Source organism: Gambusia affinis, linkage group LG20 (genome assembly GCF_019740435.1).
Source record: "Gambusia affinis linkage group LG20, SWU_Gaff_1.0, whole genome shotgun sequence".
NCBI classification, from domain to species: Eukaryota; Metazoa; Chordata; class Actinopteri; order Cyprinodontiformes; family Poeciliidae; genus Gambusia; species Gambusia affinis.
Genome location: NC_057887.1, coordinates 5,352,868 through 5,375,304, shown reverse-complemented (window position 1 = coordinate 5,375,304; position 22,437 = coordinate 5,352,868). Strand labels below are relative to the sequence as shown.

At 41.4% G+C, this 22,437-nt stretch overlaps 1 protein-coding gene across 15 annotated transcripts in view; it reads right to left on the bottom strand.

The window, feature by feature from the left end:
• cacna1g (calcium channel, voltage-dependent, T type, alpha 1G subunit) overlaps positions 1-22,437 on the bottom strand; it is a 261,264-nt gene that overhangs the window by 118,275 nt on the left and 120,552 nt on the right. For all 15 annotated transcript variants that reach the window (XM_044102108.1, XM_044102109.1, XM_044102097.1 and 12 more), the window contains one exon: positions 10,347-10,444. In XM_044102108.1, the coding sequence (XP_043958043.1) occupies positions 10,347-10,444 (98 nt within the window). The remainder of the gene's footprint in view (positions 1-10,346; positions 10,445-22,437) is intronic.

Here is a 22,437-nt window from a genome sequence, read left to right as displayed (position 1 = left end):
TGATACCAGAAAGTACCAGTATCCCACCTTCACCATGGTGGCGTCTGACTGGAAGTGGAGCTCTGTGCCCATTACTAATCCACAGCTGTGGCCCCTCAAGTGTCACTTTTCACAAAAACTCGTGTCTTGTTAAGTGTTGGTCTAGATTTAGTGTTCCTTACCGTGTGTCTAAGCTCTGAACATCTTGTATTCTAGGTAATCTAAAGACAGTCGCTGTTGCGGATTATAACAGAATTGGATGATAATGGTTCGTGTTTGATTCTTCTCAAATCCTCAACAGTTCTTCAGCGTCTCTCCCTCCCCCCTTCACATTTCTTGTGACCCTGTTGACCGTTTCCAACAAATCTTTTGATCTGCCCCAATGCCTCAGCAATGTGAAGAGGAGCAGCATTCAGCTTCTATGAACCTCAAATCTGGAACACACTTCCAGAAAACTGCAAGAAGTCAGATTTCTGACTTCGAGCGCAGCATGCCAATCTGGGAAGATGCCACTAAGCCCCATCCGAGTTCATGACAGGAGCTGGGATTAACGTCCGCACGCTGAATGGCTTCATGGGAGAGAGAGAGGAAGCTGCGCCACAAGGATGGAATACTTCACTGACAGCCCCTCAGGCGGATGCACCCACAAGACGAGGCCACATTTAGGTCTAAACGTGACAAAGTGAACATTCAGTAGATTTCTTCTTCATCGAAAATCTCCCTTTTTGTCTGACAAATATTTTACTCTAACTCGAAGAAGCATTAATGTGACTTGGCCTTCTGCTGCTAGTGTTCGGATCATGTTTTTTCCTCCCAATCGTTTTCATTTAGTTGTCGGCAGCGTCTTCGATTTAAAGCATGAATTCTTCCATAAAGATGGGGAATCTCGCAATAACTTAAGTAATGTTATTGAAACATCTGTGAAAAAGACAGAGAATCTAAAACTCTAAGCTAGGTCAGGTGAATGTCACGAGAACAAGGCCTGTCAGAGTAATACATTTTGCTGGACGATACATCGTCCCAGAACATATGATAAACAATAATATTGTTGTTTTGAGACCATTTTCAATCAATATAATAGCAATAATGGCATAGTAATGCAAGAACACATTCTTGAGGATCAATAAACTTTAACTTCTAATGAACATTTAAACACTGGAACTGGAAGAAATTTTAAATAAAATAAAATAAAATGAGTTATGAAGTCTCTGTAAACAAAATTGTCTTTCAAAAAAAGGGACTTGTTGAGACCAAAGCACCAGACTGAAGAGTTTTCTCATCCAGTTTTTAGCAAAAAGAGAATATTGATAAATCGAGCAAATAAAAATTATTGGGTTCCTTTTAATTTATCATGCAATTAATCGATTTATTGTTTATTGTGAGAGGCCTATTGAGAACTGCCCGAGAATCCTTTCAGTGACGTTTGAACCAGGATTATTCTCCTTCCTCCACGTCGAGGTCACATCCTGCACTTAAACTACGTCAGAAAAACGACCATTTATCGATTTGAAATAGAGAGCAGAGCCAACGCCGCCAAGGCGGACAAGTGTGTGATCTAGTTGTGTTGCCAGGTGTATTTGAAGACCGGTGCGTGTGTGAGGTTGTTATAAATGAAAGCATCTGGGTCGTTAGTCATTTGTTGGACGGCTCTACAAGAGAACAATTTTTCATCCCCGCAACCCCAGAGAAAGCGCGCGGAGAACCCGAGACCATGAGTGGCAGACGAGCGACTCGATCGGCGGCACCTGCCTGCGACCTGGACGGCGAGCTCATTCCGAGCGATCGGCATTTCATATTCAATAACAATCACCTCCTCCTCTGCCTGCGCGGCCCCTCCAGCCCCGCCGTGGGCGGCCGCTCCGTTCCAACACGGGCTGGCAGGCCGACCACTGTGTGTGATCTGGGAGCCATCTGTTAGCAGGCAGATTAGGTCTGCTTCCTCTGCTCACCCGTCCAGGTCCGGGGTCCGGAGCAGGCTGCTTTTGTGATTTGTTTTATTTTTTTATTTTTTGGTCCGGTAAATTAATGAGGTTTTTGAGCTGCGAGCCAGCACACACCTCAGATTTTTATTTATTTAACTTTTTTTTTCTTTTTTTCTTTTGCAGAGTGAGATGGTGACGTCCTTCATGTCAGCAGCTCCAGACGGAGATGACTAAACGTCTTTTGGAAAGGAAAGGAGATAATCCTCGGAGTAAACAATCCTCAGGAGCCGGGGATGATGGGTAATGGGGAGCTGGTTTGGCTGTTGCTCCTTTTACACCACCACTTCCTGGTCTGGGATTGCTACACCATACCTTACCTACCTGAAAACAGATCCCACCTTTGTTTTATTCCTTGAACGTCCTTCTAAAAACATTTTGGCACAAAGTTTACTTCCTTTGGAATATTATTAACCTGCTCTCTTTATTTTACAAAGGAACAATTTTCAAGTATCTGGATTCTTCATCTCCGCTTCACAAACTCCATGTTCCACCCACAGTAAAACGCTTTGTGATGGATTAACCAGCGAATGTATCTATATGTGTGTATTTGTGTTTCACTTTGTGTAAACTGCGTAGATCTATGTTGTACCAGATGTATGTTGTTCTAAACTGTTCAAAGAGGAAATAAAAATAAAAAAAATCAGAGAAAAACATCGACCCTGATGCCTCAGTCATTTCCATCCTTAGGTGAATGCAAATGTTTTTGTACTTTAGCTTAATTTAGCAATTGTTGGCACTGTTGGGGTATTGCTACAATCAAGTTTAATGTTAATTTTGTTGTTTTCCTAAAAGTTCATCTTCAAGTCTCGGTAATCTGGTGCTGTTGCTTTAAGAAACACCGGAGCTCAGTAACAGGGAGTCGTCATGTAGGATGCAGGATGAGGTTATGAGGAAGTAAACATCTCTGGTAGAGAGTGAAGATTTGTTCACTCTCTACCAGGTATGGTAGAGAGTGAACATATTTGGTATAACAAGGAAAAATATTGCAAACTTTCTTGCGAATATTTAAAAGGTAGAGCCACAAATTCAGTGATTTTGACTGCAAAAACATTTTTTAAAAATCCTCAAAAATGGCTAATTGTCTCTTAACCAAAACCCGAACTTTGGTAAATTTAAACGGTTGCTAAAACTGGTTGCGAGGAGGTTACAAAGGAAAAAACATTCAATTTTGAGCGAAAGTTTCAGATTTGATTTCCAGAAACTGTAAGGAAAAAAGGATTCTAAGATATTTAATGTAGTATTTGTGTGCAGAAAGGACAAAATAAGAACATTATATGTGTTGGACACACAAACACTGACTATCGTACAGAGAAGTGTGTGTGTGTGTGTGTGTGTGTGTGTGTGTGTGTGTGTGTGTGTTCACCTGTTGAACGCGGGCCTCGTCACATCAATCAGCAACCAACCAATCAATCAAATTGTCCGAAATCATTTGCTCAACTGAAGGAAAGTTAAAGACAGATCTTCTCTCGACAATCTGACTTCACGACACAATGGTCACATTCGTCAATCTGACTCTGCCCTGCCAACCAATCGCTTAATGGCTACTGCTTGCCAAACGCTGTTGTGACTAATGAAAGATCTAAGTGAGGTTTTCCATCAACCACCTGCAGAAAAGTCAATAGTCTGCCAAGTTGCTCTTCTCAAACAGTTGGGGATCAAAAAAAAAGGAGTTGGTGGAAGCCCTCAGAAAACCAAGAGCCAATTTTGTAGTTATTTTATTTTATTTTTTACATCTGCCTACTCATTGTCAGAGATGTTCTCCATCCAACCTGTCCAAGCTTGAGTTATTTGGCGATAAAGTACAGCTTAGTAATTCTGACTGTTGACGTGCATGGACGGCGGGTTCGGGTTAGCGGTAACACTGTCGCATCATCATCTGGAACAGCAAAATGTTAGATTTTTTTGACCATTTTCTCTGATATCTTGTGTATTTGCTTCCAACATGAGCCAAGATTATGCTTCTTTGCAGCTACAACTTGTTCCATCCCATGTTTACCTTCATGGCTTTTCAAAATGACCCCAATAAAGAATTAACAACTCGTCCAGGAAGTCACATAAAAACCCAGCAGAACATCTAAAGCTCAACAGATCAAACTTGCCTCATCTAACATCAGTGTTTGTGATGGAGCAGTAAGACAGGCTCAGAAAAAAGAAGAGCGCCAAAGCCAAAACCCACTGCCGCTGTAGAGTCTTCAGAAATAAGTACCATGGTATATGTTCTCTACCAGAACATCCAGGCTGTAAATTCACAAACTTAGCTCAAAACAAAAAAATTAAAAAAATCCACCTCTGAATGGCTAAAAAAACCCCAAAAACCCAAACACACTCACAAAAAGATTTCAGACAGGCAAATACCTTTTTGTCTTTCCCAGCACTGCGTTTTGCCTACACTTATTGGAGCAATTATCAGTTTATTGGATCGTCTAGTACTCGACAAAATCAAGTCACGCCAAGAGCAACGTGGCCGGGTAACTGCTCTCGCAGAGATGGATCTTCACTTTCACCTAGAACAACGTGCAATTTTTTTCCTGACAGCTGCTCCTTTTGAATATAAAGACCAAACACAGAGGCCTGTCACAGACCGACTAGATAGCCTTGATACAACCATTGACAGCTCTGGAACAAGGTCCCTGCAGACCCACACCGGACATGAGGGCAACGGCCAATCTGGTGGCAGACTGTTTGTGAGAGATGTGCTGCTGACATGATGTGAGAGCTTTGTTGTTTTGTGTGTGTGTGTGTGTGTTTGTTGGCAGCCGGTCAAAGTAGTCCTGCGTAATGTATCCGTCACTTTCACCGGCAGGACTGCCATGCGAGTGCATCAATCTTCGGCGGAGTCCAGGAACATGGACACCAGCCCAGGAACAATGTGTTCGCTGAGGGAAGTGTGAGGAAGGATGTGTGTGTTTCGGGGTGTGCTTCTCTCTCCTGTTCTGATGTAGAGCTGGAGAGAGTTACAGAGGAGGTGTGTGGGGCTGTGGATAGATAGAAACGTTAACCAAAAAAAAACCGTTAAAAACATTTTAAAGTCAGCGGTGCTAAGATTCTTGTTTAGGGGATTAGTGGGTAGGTTGGTTGTGCCCACCAGACTGGCAGTGACTGCTCCCATTTTATATTTTTGCAAACAAGACAAAACTAAGCAAGATCAAAAACATTATCGGTAAATACTATTTGATTGGATCCATTTATTACTTTCAAAAAAACCTCAAAGACGGAATACATGCTACAAAAAGGTCTTTTTTCTGTGTTTTTACTGATTTTGCCACACATTCTTTTCTTTTTATCCCTTCTAAACTTAAGACAGTGATTCAGCTATGTTCTCAAGCACATTTACCATTTCCAGTTGCTACTGATAGAGTGAGCTGTGATTGTGATGTAGCTCAACATAACCCTAAATGACCAGCCACCGGTTGTCATAGGTCTTCTTAGGTCTTTCAGCAACAACTTCCTGTGCTCATATGTTGTTTGTGTCTCGTCTTTCAGATATCACTCCTAATGAGAACCCAACATGCTGCCAAGCAGATGATTTAAAAGTAGTGGGGGCATCAACTTCATCAGATGACGCCATGACGACGGCAGTCGCTGTCAACACGACGAGAAATATTGTCATGCTTCAGTATTGTGAGTCTTTGTATGATGAGATCTCGATTTGGCATCAAAAAAGTTATACTGTAGTTCTAAATCTTGGCAGTTTAAGTGCAAAAAAAACAAATTTTTATTGACAGCCATCTTGAATTTTTCAGTGGGTAATGGTGGTTTTTGTATTTTCAAAATAAGCAAATCCCTGGGAATATCTATGCCATGTTAGGTTCTTGCATCCACATGTGAAAGATTTTGCTGAATATTCAATTATCTATAAGAGTCTGCAGATCTGCTGATCCAGGTTTGGACAGATAAAATGAGTGATTATAACCGGTTCTGGACTGAACCCTGAATTGATTAAATCCTTGTCGTTCCCGCTTCTCTGCAAGCAGCTGCCATGAAAGATGGTAACAAGACATTAGTAACAACCAGGGAGTTCATGCCTTAATGACGGACACTTCACCAGATTGATGGTCTTGAAATTGAACTATTAAACCTCTGACTGATTGAACAGCTCTCTAACACCTGAGCCACAGCCGCTCCGGTTCTGGCAGTCGAGCATGGAGAAGAAATTCAAATCAAGTGCAAGACATCAGACTGAAAGGTGCGGTGCCTCCTTTTAACCTGTGACAAACACCATGAACTTCGTTCCGTCTGATTTACCTGGCGGCTGAGGTGTGCAGCAGTTTCTGGACATTGCCTTGTAGTCTTTTCCTACCGCTCAAACATTTTCACATTCTGGCAAAACATTCTGTTTTGGTTTTACATGATGGATCAATACAACGTAGTGAGTAGTTGGAAGGTTAAAGTGAATATGTTTTCAGTTTTTCTTAGAATGAACACCTAGAAAGCGTGTGCTGCATTCATTCCTATCCAGGCCTTGCTTTCTGGACAGTTATTCCCTCTGGTTTTAGATGACGTGCGACTGGAAGGATTTTCTTGCTCTTACATTTTAACAACAGTTGCTTGGATGCGTAACTGTGGCAACAAATCCCACAGAAGTTGGAAGAAATGCTTCACAGTGGCAGTAAAGATCCAAAGAGCAAAGAGAGACGGAGGAAGTTCAAACCATCTCTTCGATTGAATCTAATGGGCAAGTATAATTTCCCCAATTCCAATGTCTGTCTGTCTGACTTTCTACTAACCACATGGCTGGAGAGAGATTTAAAGAGGCAAGTGAGGTGGATTAGCATGCTGTTGTGAAATATTGCCTCTGTTGCCTGGATATTTTGCACGTCATGACAGTGTCTTCTGGTTCTAAAGATTCGTTCTTTAACAATTCTTGGATCATCAACTGTGCTCTTTTCCGTGTTGGTCTATGGCGTAAAAATCCCACACGGCAAAAAAAATTCGGCAAAAGTGCAAAGGCTCTGAACACCGGGCGTTGCATATCAGCTTCGCTCAACTTTTCGGTTCAATCTATGTCGTATTAATGAAGATCCATTTGTCCTCTTCCGTAAAACCAGAACAGATTAATCACGTTGAAGTTCTTGCACTTGGAATTGACAATTCCAGACTCTTTAGATGAATTAGAGATCCCCCTGTGGGGACTTGATGTTCCCATAATCATGAGCTACGACAGGCTGTTTAATTAGTCTTCCATCTGATTGCTATGAAATATATTTTCCTTCTGACAATAACACTATTACACACCGATCCTAGGGTGTTTGTTGAACTAAACTAATTGCTATTTATGAGGCAAGTGCTGCCGTCAGCCTGTTCCAGGCACAGCTGCTTCACACCTGAGACCCACATGTCTGTTCAACCACACTATTACTGTTCAGGAAATAAATATTTGGTCTGTAAGATTTTTTTTTCATACTGTCCATCATATTCCCACAAGGCAAAAATCACATGAAGTAAATTAAAATGTATCATCACAAGTGAAGCAGTTCAGAATATTTATATTAGAAGAGCTGTTATCTAAGACTTTGTAGTTTTTTTCAGAAAGAATTTGCTTTTTTTTTTTTTTTCTAAAATATGTCCTTTTAGTAATGAGAAAGCCCATCATTAAGCTTGATAGTGTACTGGATATGAGAAATAAAGCATATGCTCAATCACTGTGAATGTAAATTGAATACATTCAGTTGGAAACAGACAAAAAAACAACTAATTTCACTTCTGTGTTTAATTTACTTAATTTTTTATTTATTGTGGTAGCTGTAAAAATGTGATACTTGCAAATGAGAAAGAACCCACAAACTTAAACAAGTTAAACTGACACGCCTAGGCCTATCACAATAATCAATAAATCAATTAGTCACATGATAAGTTAAAACAAACTCAATTATTTCCATTGGCATGATTTATCCTTTATCTCTTTTTTTTCTCTCTTTCTGCCAGAAACTGGATGATAAAAATCGTCAGTTTGATGCTTTGGTCTCCAAGACTTCAAAATTCATTTTATTTGTTGTTCTGTTTATTTATTTTGTATATTTAAAAAAATTATTCCAGTTCCAGTGTTCAATGTTCATTAAAGTTTACTGCTCTTTTACAATATGCTATAACATGATCATTTTACCATTACCGTTATAAAACTCAAAAATGGTCTCAAAACAACAATATTATTGTTTATCGCGATAACTTCTGGAACAATTTATCGTCCAGCAAAAATTGTAATCATAACAGGTCCAGACACGCCTTCTTATCATGTAATAGAAATATTAAATAATGTCACAATTTTTAATCATTGGTTTGCTAAGCTCCTAAAATTGTAATACCCCTACCACACTGTTCAGTCACAACCAGTGAAATCTGATTCATGTCATGGCATGAAAACTAACTTAACTTATTAACCAAATATTGAAAAACTTTAAGAAAACAGCAACATAAGCTATGAATCCATTTTCCATATGATCACCAAAGGTTTGGAAAGTATGTCAGGGTTACTTTCTCTACGAGTGTTTTGGACATTTTACGCATGTTTTTATGTGATTTGTAGAAGTCTTAAAATAATTTGGACTTTTATCTAACATCCATTGAGACTGGCCCAGACCATGATACATAACAACATACTGCATTCACACAAAAGACATAAAAATGATTTTTCATTGTTGTTCATTTTGCTCCTTTTAAATGTATTTCACCCAAACTTTTCCATTAAGATTAAAAAAAAAACATTTTACCGTTGAACAAATCCTTTTAAGTGGCTGCTGGGATTTATCAAAAAAGACCCGACGCCTCATGGAAAACCGGAGTAACAACGCTTTTATGGTTCATGTTATTAATTTGTCGAGGGCTGCAGATGACATAAACAAATCAGCAAAATTATTCTGATCAGACTCAGGTAATAACGGCCCGTCAGCGAAACTCCAACAAACATGATTAGCCACTTTATGTCAGGGACGCTTAAGTGTAGAGCTGTGAATGAGCTAGTGATTGTGAAGCATGAATGAAAAGCTTGATGTCAATTATGGAAAACTAACGAGCATTTCTTCGGGTTCAGGCAGGGTCTCTTTTATTTTTTTGGACCTATGACTCACAGGTGCTGATTTTAACCAACTGTTGATCTGTGAAACACGGGGCTCCCGCCTGCAAATTCCAGGACATTTGAAGCGACTGCACAAATTAATCGGGTCTAATTCTATTCTTGTATTCGGTGAACTTTGAAAGGGCAAACTGCAGATTTGCCTCTTTTTTTCCCCCAGACTTGCTTCCTGCCCAATGAGAATATTGAACCAAGGACGGAAAAGGAGAAAGAAAACAAACAAACGAACAAACAAACAAACAAACCAAAAATGCACACAATCAGATTTAACTAAGTGAGCATATAAATAGCTGAAGCTCTGCAGAAAACATCCCAACCCAAAGTCATGATGACTTCTGCCAGGTTCTCTGCAGGACCTGATGAGGTATAAAGGTTGTAGTGTGCATGCGTGTGTGTGTGTGTACGTGTGCGTGCGTGCGTGCGTGTGTGTGTGTGTGTGTAGGGAAAGCAGGGAGGGAAATCACAGGACCAACCAGCAACACAGGACTGACATTCTCTGCACAGGGCCCCACCAGACCAAATCATCCACACTTTAACACCACCATAAAGCCTGTGAGTGGTTTGAAACATGCTAATGAGGAAATCAGTGTGCATGGCTGTGTGTGTTCCCAGTGTCCGTGTGCTTACGCGGCTAATGAGGGGCGGCGGACCCCCTACGACTGCCTTGACTGGCGAGATGGTGCAAGAGGACAATGACGTCCCTGTTTACCTGCTACGGAAACACGCGGTTCTTGAAGGTCGTGTGGAGTGCTTGGCTTAAGGGGGCGGTACAAGGTGTTTTGCAGGCACATAGTGCCATTTTGTAGCACAATTAAGTAACTGTCACCTTTGGTTGTTATACTCACATTTATACACCGAACGGTCGGCAATGTGGGCGCCCAGGGGCACATTGGCATTTGGCAGGAGGAAGCTGGAATCGGACCTACAACCTTCCAATCACAAGAGGCCTAATCTACCCACAGAGCCACAATTGCCCTCTTAATGGTAAGGCAACACCAGAAGTGTCTTATTTAAGACAGTACTTAGGCGAATATAGAAATAAATATCTAGATTCACCTTCGAAAAAGTTTGAGTCTTAGGTCAAAACGGATACAAAGTTTTTAATATCAGGATATGTTCACATAACCAAATTAACTTGGGTGTCCCTCGTCTGCATCAACAGCACTTTACCTGGAGCGGACCGCAATGCTTTTAAACCATAAAGGTTTCTATTTCCAGAGAAAAATAAAGTTCTTGGCTTATTAGAGGGCAAATTATTTCAAACCCGAGAGTCAGGGTGAGGAGTTGTGTTAGAAGGGTGAGAAAACTGCACTCACTTGGCACCCGGTTGATGGCTCTCAGGGGTCTCAGCACACGCACCGTCCTCACAGCTGAAAAGCTAACATTTTGCAGGTTGAGTGAGTACTCCAACATCCTGGGGAACATAAAAAAGAAGAGAAAGAGACAGAGAGAGAACAGAAAACATGTGTCAATGCAGCATCTACAAGCCAAATGTTGCTGAAGCTCATGCACCAAACTCTCCAGCAACTAATTAATCTTTTAATATTCCCAACGACTTTTACATTCTTGGATTTATGAAATGGCTGCTGTGCATGTGTTCTGGCAAACGGTGCAAGTTTACTCCAAAGCAATGAAGTCTACGATTGCGAGAGGGTAGCAGTTGAGAAACATCACTCTATTCGTGCTAGCACACGGAGCAGAGCAAGCGTGCAATATTTGCGCGGGGGACGGAGCATTCGCACGCATCCTCGCGCAGTCGACCTTCAAAAGGCGCGACCAGCACATGTGCGTCTCCTTTGAGACATCGAGAGCAGACTGGAAGAGTTGCCGCTGACTCGGAAGACGCGGTATCCAAGCGGAGCCGCCTCAAATCGCCGCACCCTCGGTGGCTTTTTTTTTTTTTTTTTCCCAGAGCATGATAGGAGGTCAGGAGGACACCGCTCTGAAAGGGAACCTGTGGGATGTCTTATTTGTGATTGCTGTTTATCGTCCTCGCTTTGCACAGCGCCTCTCTCTGCTTGCGTGTGTGTCTTTGTGTGTGTGTGCGGAGCAGCTGCTGAGCACATGTGCAGCTGGAAGGAGCGTGCAGATGAAGGAATTCCCTTCTCGCGCTGACTCCAAGTCTGTCTGACAAATTCGCAACACATGTTGGACGCTGTATGTGTGCGTTTGTGTCACCTGGAGTGCAAGAAACTCCTTTAATGAACCCGTGAATGCACGCGTTCTCCTTTAGCACATTACGGAGTCCCGGTGCATGCCTGTCTGGATCGCTACGGCAAAGCACCGGAATAAGAAGGAAGGAACACCCTCTCTCGTTCGCGAACACACGCACACCCAAAGTGAGTATGTGAAAACACCCCCGCAGCCAACAGATGGCTTCCAGGCCACAGAATGAAGGTAAATGGATAAACGGTTACCAAAGAGGACCGACCAAGAGCAGCAGACAGAAACAAGGTTGCAATAACGGCTTCTGCCAGTCTCAAGATATCGGCAAATCCCTTCAGCAGCTGTGTGATGTTCTGCTTTGGCGCTCATGGATATTCAAGTTTCACCTTTCACTTTAAAGACCTGCTGCAAGGCAGAAGAAAGGTCACATGTCAAAGTCAACTTAAAAGTCAGAGTGAGTATAACCATCTCTGGAAATAGCTGTACATCTCTCGACTAAAACAGTAACTATGGGACAGAACAACAAAGTAGAAGACAATTGGGGTAACACTGTAAGAGGAAGGTGAGGTCTTACAGAAGCAAGCATACATATCGATAGCCCTTTGCACGTTTGTAAATCAAAAGAATCTTAAACATGTGGCATGCCTTTGGACTCAACGCCTCTAAGTTCAGTCCAAAGACTCAAAGACTACTTTGAAGAGCCACATGATGCTGCATTTCCAAGCTAATGGTATTTTTAGGCATGTTCCCCCCAGTTATATATGTCTAGAGACGGGAGTGTTGCCCATTCTTCTTTACAAAACAGATCAAAATCCGTTAGATTAAATGGAATTAATCTGTAAACTTTCCACCAAGCCTTGCCACAATCTCTATTAGATGTTTTTAATCATTGACATCAGGAGCAGATGAGGCTGGGGAGCACCTGGAACCACCAGCACCGGTGCCCCCCAAGGGTGTGTCCTATCCCCCACTCTCCTTCTCTTTACATGAATGACTCCACCTCAGCAGACTTCTGAAGTGGACACCACTGTTATTAGTCTGACCCAGGAAGCCTCTTCTTAATCCAGGACTTGTACAGATCTAGGGTCAGGAAGAGAGGCAGCCCCTATGTCTGCAGACCCCACACATCCTGGATTCAAACAGTTTAGACCTTTAGCTTCAGGTTGGTGCTGTAAAGTGCCATTTGCAAAACCAGCGCTTTTTTCTGACCAAATGTATATCTTTATCTAAAATGTCTGTCTCAAGTGGTTTGTAAGCCACGGGACATATTTTGGCAAGATTCATTTGATGTCTTGAGAGAGTTCTTTTGAAGTGTATTTCACTTCAGGCACTCACTGCAATTCTTATTTTAAACAGATGATGTCACTCCACATAAAATCCGCCTGAATTCAGCGAGTAGCAGAAGAAGAATCTATATAGGAAGTACATTCCTAATAGAAAACCGTGACTAAAAGGTTTTCCCTTTTCCTTTTAAATTAACAGTTTGTATATTTCCACTACAATTGATTGGGATAATACAGCGGATCCACGATGCGCATATCAGACAAAAGATTACCACTACCTCCCAAGCATATTGCATTTCATTGGCGACCCCGTCTGGTCTGCATGAGTGTATTCTGAGTGTATACACAAACACAGATGTACTGAGTAATTTTTGACACATTTCTGTCCGAATCACTATTGTATTTGCAATAGTAGCTCCTTTGTTGGATGGAGACAAAAAGGCCATCAACTGCTCACCATGTATGTCAATCTGCCATTTGCTGCTCCGGATCCTGTCGCCGGTTCATAACTCTTTGTTCTTTTGTACAACGACCGGGAACATCAAAACAACAACTGGGTTTTCGTCGACCCCCTGACCAAGTCGTCCAGCCTAAAAAATGTGCGCTCTTGTCAAATACTTTTTAATTTTTACAACCTCTCATAAACTTTGAGAACGCACGTTTGATTTTCTGCCTAGCATATCTCAACCACTAACAGCTGCCATGACAAAACTAATTATTTTCATCCCCACCGTCAGTGGTCAAAGTGTTCCCCCCCAATCAGTTTATGGCGTTGCGCACCGGTCAGTAGTCCCTAAGTGACAGCAACATTATCCTAATACTGATAGGAAATACACTGAGAGGCACAGACAAGCTACAAATCCCCAAGGGCAATATTACAGAAATATTAAGGTAATTCCTCATCAGACACAGTTGCATAAACTTAAAAGTGGATGATGAATGATGTCTGTCGTAAACTAGACTTCGAGAAAACACACGCTTGCCTTGATGAGAGCCAGATGATGTTTGGTGTGCCGAGATGAGTCTGACCCACCCACCCCAAACCAGAGGGGAGGAGCAGCTGTGGAGAAATGGAGTGTATCGAAGTAGATGGAAAGACAACAGGGAAATCGTGCATTCATATATATATTTTTTTCCCATTACAAATTGAAGTAGAAGCTGGATTTGATTGTGTTATTTTTAAGCACGGGCAGCGCATGCCGACACAGACAATGAGAGGTCAGGGAAGACGGGAAAAGCCCGGCATGGTAGAGAGTCTACGTGAGGAGAATCTAAAACGCTGCTCTGCCAGGGAAGGGAGGAAAGGACAAAAGATGTCCTTTTTTTAAGTCTGCACCCACAAATAATATGATGAAGATGCATTTGTTTTATGGTGAGATCCAGCGAAGGGCAAAATCGCTGAAGAATGTAATGAGAACGAGGGATGAACTAAGAACTCTGTAAGACGGCTCATCTGACCCGTTTGACGGAAACAAATGTGTTTTTCCACCACAATATCACAAGTAGTGTACCTGCTTTGGTTGTTGAAAGTTTACACACATCAGCATCAACGAGAATCATGTTCATTTTTTGATACTTAAAGCTGATGAACTGTTTATTTTTTTCTGAAATAATTCTGAGGAGAATTGAGAACAAGCTGCATCGTAGATAAATATTTGCATATATCACCAGCGGCCATTTTCTTAAAAATCTGAGTTTTCTCTTGTACGCTGAGGGTGGACCGTCTTTCTGTAAAGAGTAAGAATACATTTTTCATAATACCCTGGACTTAAAAAAACAAACAAACAAACAAACAAAAAAAAAACATTATGAAACTTAAGAAGCTTGCTGAGGGTTTACATTTAAAAACAAAAACGTACAACGTGGGTTTTGCATCAGACTCTGTTTGGATCATTTCTCTTTCCTGTTCTGGTATGGCCCCGCCATCTTTATTCTTGTATAGACTGGCTCCACTTAAGGATGACCAATGCTGCCCTCTTCTGGATGGAGGAGCTGTAAGCAGACATTACTGGCTATTTAATTTCAACTACCTTTAATCTAATAAACCACTAATTAACATTTAATCGTAAGTTGATTCACTGTTATACTAAAGAAGCTCACCACATTAGGAGTGGCTTTAGGAGTTCTGCAGCAACTCCATCAAAAACAGAGGCAACTAAATCTCAGAACCAGCCAAGCAACCCTATGGAAGCATTAAACACTCGACATAATGGGACTCAGATGCACCTAAAATAGAAAAGCATGCAAGACAGCTTGGGAATGTGGGACAGTGTGGAATGTTAAACTCAGCTTGTCCTCACCTAACCCCTTTATCTGTCTACCTCTTGGCCAGTGTCTGAAGGTCTTTCCATCCGGCGGCCGACTCCGCCAGTGCAGGCATCCGTCTTCTTCCACTGTGATAACGTTAAGCAGGCTTCATTCCCATATATGACAGACAGGGAAACAGGAGCGGATGGGTGTAGTTGTGTCCAATAGCTAACTGTGTTGAATCCAAACACAGACACCACTCCACTCTCTTCTGTTTTTTTTTTTTTTTCCTCTCATTGCATTTTCATAAATGCATCATTTAAATAAACAAGTAGCCTGAGATATAATCAGGCTGTTTTTCTCTTCAATTATGCTGCAAAAATGTCATCTTGTTCTCATTAGCTCTTAGCGCCTTAAGAGCAGCCTTGAAGGAGTTAATGAAGATCATGCAAGACTGAAAAGGAGAGGAGAGATTAATAGAGTTGCAATACGAAGGTCACCAGCAACTGAAAGACAACGCAAATTAATCTCTGCATGAGTGTGACAGCTAGCTAATAGATCAACATCAACTGTCATTTATCACCATTTACTTATTTCACCACTTATTTCCAAAGATGCACTTGTGGAAACATGAAACATCCATCGCTTCTAAGCCAACGCCTTGGTAGGAAACAGCAATCCATTTAAAACTGTTTTGTTGTCATTCTGCCAAAAACCAACATTTGCATACAAAACGCCAACGCCCTGGAACGAATGCAGCCAATCACGAAACATCTAAGCACTTGCGGGAGTGAAAACACATGCCGCAGCACGAAATAGCACAAAAACTCGTTCTATTTCCCTTTTCAGGACCGAGTTTCTGATGGAATCACATCCTGCTGTTTTAGGAAATGAATGTAGTTTTGCGACGTTGTCAGCATCGGCGTTGCCGCTGCTGCGGCCGACACACTTCATACGGATCACGGAATAACTCGCAATTCGTCTTGTCCTGCGTTGCTTTAGTCGCATGCCGTTTCCTTTCTGTTCGCGTCCACGTCGGTGACAGGCGACCGTCCAGCGACAGACCAGTTGTCAGTGAGGGACAGCCCCCATGTAGGTGTTTGTGCGTTAGGGGGACGGGGTTTGGATTCTGCTAGATACATTTGAGGAGCATCTGTGCTTCTTTGTGAGCAGCACAGAGGCAAAAACAATCCTTCCCCTTTAGCTCGCGGATTAACACGAGCTTACAGTAAATTCTGGTAATAATGATTGGAGTGGAGGTTTCGGTACACTGAGTTTCTGAGACATGTCTTGGAGCTATTTTAATGGGGAAACAAAAGAAAATATTAAAACTCATCACAATGTCAAATGTCATTCAGTTTGTGGGGAGCAGTTATAACTGCACACTATTGGGACTAATGAAGATAACTGCAAGTACATCTAATTTATTGTCATCATTAAGTTACATGCTTGATCAAAGATTAACATGTAAGTTTGGCTCCAAAACAATAAATATGTGCTGTGATTACAAATTAGTAGTTTCTCTGTAAAACAGTGACTTTTCAGGCATGTGGTACAAATATTTATACACAGCCTGACATACGTTATCAAAATGTAGTTTCCATTTTCAGAAGCTCATTCGTGTGCTATTAAGTAATTACTCTCCTGCTTTGCGAGTGCATAACACGGCCGACACGACTATGCCGAGAAGGAGGCATCAATACGATGACTGATGGCATTGCTGGTCGACTATTTGGAAGATTAACTAATAAATAACAATGATAACAATAAATAGATGACAAGTGTCCTTCATGGTTTCCCGTCAATGACGTCCCCAGACCTGACACACGACTCCTTCAAATCGTTTCAGTGCCCGTCTTCCATGCATCTCTGTGGGTTGATGAGGAAAATCCGCTTTGCCAAAAGCTTCACTACCTTCACCTTCTGACTGTTTGTTTGTCAGAGGCTCGCTCTGAGTTGCACGTCTGCATGGGCGGAGCGACCGTGTCTTAAGCGTCACGTCAGTCGGCAGCCCATAAACTGACACACGCTGCTGGTGACTTTAACCATCACTGTCACTTTTTCACTTTTGGACATTTTGTAGCAAATGGTTTTTTGGTTAAGAAACGAATTCCATCACTATAACGGGATTTGTTGTTTTGTTTTTTTTCATCATTCCGTAACATGTCCGGGGATGCGTTGTACCAGCCGATGACAAAATAGTTTTCAACACTCTACTCACAGCAGCCTGGTGAAATCCAGCCCCTCGTTCGTCCAGAGGGTCTGGATTCTCGGCTACTGAGAACCGTTTGCTTCCTGGAGGCGCTGGAAGATTTAAATTTGACCCAATCGTTGACATTTGTCCTTGGCGTACGTAACGCCACAGTTCGATCCCATGAAGCCTACAGGAAACTACCTGCGCTGTAAACAACCATCCTCCAGTGCGAACTGAGAAGTGCCGAGCTGAACGAGGCGGCTGCTAAGGCAACATTTGGAACGGCTTCTTTCGACTTCGTTAACTTCTTCCATAGCCATTGTTGTCATTCAATCTCTCCTTCTGTTCACCAATTATAGAAATAGAAATCCTACCATAGGAGAAAGCCCAAATGGAGCAGTGAAGGGAGATGAGAGTTGAGTGGAACTGCATACGAAGGCAACGGCGAACTCATCGGGGGCGCTTGCTGTTCCACACCCAACTTGAGTGGGTATGAAATGAAACGCAGACAGATTCCTTTCTTTCTCCACCTCATACGGCATCACAAAGTTACCCTCATCTGTTATTTTAGACCCACCAGAATTCCCAGTGCCCAAAGAAAGCGTAATTGAATTTCAGCCGCTTGGGCTGAAGGCATTCAGGAAAGCAGTCGGCTCTCACTGCTCCGTTATTAGATTTAGAACTACAGCTACTGTCTCACACTTAATTACATAACATCCCATCGCTGCCTCCCTTGAATCATAATCCATGACCGGCGAGGTGACCCCACCGCTAGCGGGGGAATAATCACACTGATGCGGGAGCAGGATGAGGAGACCTCGGCCAGCAACGTTCAGCAGCCCGAGTCAAAGTAGGTGAAAAAGGAAGAGGCAGTTTGTGCAGAAGCCATCACCGTTCCTGGTTTTAATGCCCTTCCTCTCCTCTAATTTCAATCTGGCTGAATTTTTTTCTATGTTCCACTTTTGTTTGTGAAACTGAAGATAATTTAAGATGAAAAATAAATAAAAACAACACGTATGGAGTTGAGATTTGGGCGGATCGTATGCGCTGCAGCTTGGCGTCCAGCCCTGAGACGATGGAGAAGAGCCAGCAGCCAGCAGCCATTATCCTTGCTAATTAGTTGTTGTTGGTCGTTGTTTGTTCCCCCAAATCACCGGACCTTCACTTATGGCAATTTGTGGATAGAGGACAAACAGCCTGCTCTTTACCAACAAACAGTATTTACAACCCCTTCAGCCAACTATTGTGCTGAAAAATATGAATATTTAACCATAATATTAGTTTTTTTTGTGGGAAGTAGAACAAAATTAATGCGTATCTAAAGATTAAGTTATTCTTTTGTTGATTTGGACTCTGCACACTTTATTAATCTGTTTACCAATAAACATATTTGTAGGAGTTTTTTTTTTCTTTTTCTTTTTTTTTTACATTACAAATACTGCTGTATGATGGAGGATTAGGGCCAGACTAAGATTATTTTTTTTAATTGTGAGACTAAAGTCATAATGTTACAAGAATAAACTAATAGGATAAGTAGAAGACTCAATATTACCAGAAGAAAATTCTAAAATTATGAGGAAAAATGTCATTATCAAGAATTGTGTTCACAATATTTGCCTTACTTGTAAAACTGACACCAAAGTACAACTTTATAAGATGCTCAACATTCCTCATTTTAATTTTTTGTGTTATCAAGTTATTATAAAATTACTACTTCATTCTACTAATATTATTCAAGTAATATGAGTTTGGTCTCGTATTCTTTTGACTTAGTTTTCACCTATTATCACGACTTTATTCTGGTCATGAGACTTTAATCTCATATCATTATGCCTTTTTGCTAATTTTATTACAACTTTATTCTCTTCAAATTATGACTTTTGTACAGTGTTCCTCTCATATTATTCTGACTTTGCTCATTATTTCGCCTTGCTGTCGTGCAACCTTATTCTCGTAATATGAATATAAAGTTTTTCTCACAATATGATGACTTTATTTTTTGTAAAATGACTTTATTCTCTAAATTTAGTGACTTTTTTTTTTCTGAGTCTGACCCTAATACTCCACCATACTGTTGCAGGTCTTTACCACATTTTTATTTGAAGACTCCTTTTTCCTATTCAGTCTCTTGCAGCTTAGACCTGAGCCGAGCCAAACAGAATTACGTAGCTTTAAAGCTTTAAAGTAGTTGGTCAATTCATGTTCAAGTTCTTTTCATTCCCGGTTTCTTCATCATGTCTTTAATTAAAGCCCAAACCTTCAACCTGCAGCTCGTGAAACAGGTCGACACAGATGTCGGTGGAATATGTCGGGCTAATGGCTGAGTGCCAGTCACCCTGTCTGGCTGCGCGCAGCAGGTCCGCCTCTGTTCTGCACTCTGTTGTGATCAAAACGCTGTCACCGAGAGGGACGCCTCACTCAGCCCGAATTTATTGGACCAACATCATATTTAGCTTAGATTAGATTTTATTTATTTTTTTATTCTCCTTCCAGAGTCAGAAGTGAAGAGCCGCCATCCAGCCAGAATCACCTTACAACATAAAACCGTTGCTGTTCTAATACTAAACCTTTTGTTACAGCAAAATAAATGTTAAGATTTATAAGTTATGACGTGATGCAGTTCTATTTTTCCTTTCGCCTTTCGTGGCGGCTCTTTGCCGCCGTCGTTTCCCATCAGGTATTCTTATTGGCCTTTTCTTTTTGTCACATTGTTTTCCTCACTATCAACTTCTTGCTCTTTGTCTTCCCTCTCAGATGTCGGCCGCCGTCCCTTCTCCTGCTCTCTCCGTCGTCACGCTCTCATTTTCCTCTGCTGTCTCCCACATGCGCTGGAGGTGATCCAAAGTGCCATCAATAAATCAACAGGAGAAGAAAGGAGACGACGCTGAGGATTCAGGCTCCTCTTCTGGGATCCTTTCAGCTCCCCAAGTGTGGCTCAATCAAAGGTCTGAAATGCGATATGTCAGGCTAAAGACTTTTTAAATCGAGACGGTGCCATTCACTTTAAAATACAGGATGAAAAAGTCAAGAGATATGACAGGAAAAAATGTTTAGAGTAGAGGGAACTGTGATTTCCGCGTGGGGAATCGTGGGATTCTGCAACAAAACACAGAGTTTCACAGAATTATCGGATAACTACAAGAAGGGAAGGACGTACAGGAGAGTTTTGGCCTCTGTAGTTCCTGTAACCCGTTGCTACCTGGTCATGAAAAGGTCTGCTCTCCCTTCCACATAGACAGAATAAATTGGTCAGCCATGGTGAAAAAAAAAACTCTCTAAAGCACCGACGTCTTCTCCCAAAACTAAACACGTTAGCATAGCTATTTTTGCTCCACAGACACGTTGAACGTCAGGAAAATTTGCGAATGCGCACAATGCCGGAGGTCAAAAAGACGATTCTTTTACTTGGCATCCACAGCCGCGCCGCCGCAGTAGAACAATTCTGTTACTTAAATGAAACCTGGAGATGTAAGTATTACTAAAATAGTGCAGTGTGCAACAGCAAAAAAAAACAAAAACCACAAAAAATAAAAACAACTAAGAATAACTCAAAACTTGGTGTATTCCAGTCGGCTACACTACGCAACACAGGATTATGTTTTCAGACTTGATGTTTATTTTGCCGTTATTAAAAAGTGATTATCTGAACGCAACAGTGGTTGATTAGCTAAAAAGCCTGCTCTACTGATGATCTGTCAGAGTATAGCCTATTTTTTTTTTTTATCTGAACCGAAGCACACCGAATTCTGCAGACTATCTACATGTCAAGATCGTCAAAGTCAAGCTAGCATAGCTGACCTACTTCCTTCACCATTGCTACATATATATGTATATTTTTTAATGAAAACTGTTTCCTGACTTGTGATATCTGATACTCTTGGATCTTGTTATCTATCACAGTGTTGAAAAATAGTAGCAAAACACTTTCTGTCTTTTCTTTTATATACCCCAAGTACATTAAAGATTTGTGTGGACAACTTGACAGCTATAACCAACGGCGGTCATCGTCAGCAGGTAGGAATCTAGTGTGCATGATTTCACATCGCAACGTGTCTATAGACATAGGACTAAGGTAACACGCACTACTCTTTGCAACAGAGAAAACTTTTTAAAATGTTCATTCTGTAAGAAACTAATTACAGAATATGAAATCATTTTAATCTAGTTGCAGTTAGCTTATGTAAAAAAAAGTTATACAGACTAAGCTATCAAGCCAATGTTGGTATTTTTCATGCACCGTTTTGCTCCAATATCTGGCCAGATTAAATATTGAGGGAGTCGAATAAAGCAATTGACCTTTCTCGGCTTCTCTCCCGTTCTGTCTCGGCGTGTTAACCTTCTCCCCATCTCACTCCTTCATCGTCCTCTTGGTCTCTCATGGGGAGGAATAACAGCAACACAGAGAGAGATAAGAGACTCTGATTGATGTATTATGAATAGGATAGCCTGTCTGCGACAGTGAGTGCTGCTGCACTCTGCCACTAAGACTCCCTCAGCGATTGATTGGAGTCCTACCACACTAATCGATAGATAGGTACATAAATAAATAAAACCTGCTTCGGGTCCCTTAATCTGCAGGAAAGTCCTACACTTTCACTTTGTCTACAAGTCGGTATTGTCAGCGTGTTATTTGTTTTTTTTTACAGAAAGCTTTTAACTGCAGATTTGGGCAGATAAGCCGCCATTCTGGAGTTTAGCTGAAGTAGCAGGCAGGGATTTTGTTCTGCAAATCTAGAAAAGGTTTCATAAATCTGTTGCTTTGGTATGATGTGGCTACATTGGAGCTCCTCCGACATATTCTAGTGTTGCAACCAAACTGTGGCCTACAGAATCTTTTTGTAGAAACTGATCAATTTTCCAGACTTCCGACTCAATTTAGTTCATCTATATAGTCCCAATTCACAATAAATATCTTTCTGCTAGAATTGATCAGATACAGTGTAGACTCATTAGCCGTGTTTCCATCATTGTTTCTTTTATGCATATTTTTGAGTGTCGCATTAGAAAAGGTTGATGGAAATTGCTACATTTAATTGAATTTTTTTCTCCCCTCACTTGAGATGGTTTTTGGCTTTTCTGGATAGTTAATGCGTTGAATGCGGAGATGGAAACACATTTGACGATGCTGCCTGTCTGAGCCCCACCAAAGGCACGAAACTCTAAAATATATATATATATATATAAGTTTCTTAATTTTTTTCTGAGATGTTGGTTCCAGATTTGTGGGGAAAGCAAACTGATTTGTTGCATCAAAACAAAACGCGCTGCCTGCAGTGCATTTTTCACGCTCATTCAAATCATCCCCTTCCTAAAGTCCTTCAATGACTGTGTGACATTTTCGTTGTTGACATTTCTCTCATGCTAAAACTTTCCTCTCACAGAAATATTAAGCAACACAAAACGCCTTCCGTTCCTCTGGCAGTCGATTCTAAATCCCCTTAAAACCGGCGAAGCAGACCGGCGACAGGCCTTTCGAGCAGACAGTCCGAACGTGGTGTAGCATGAGGTCCGTTTTTC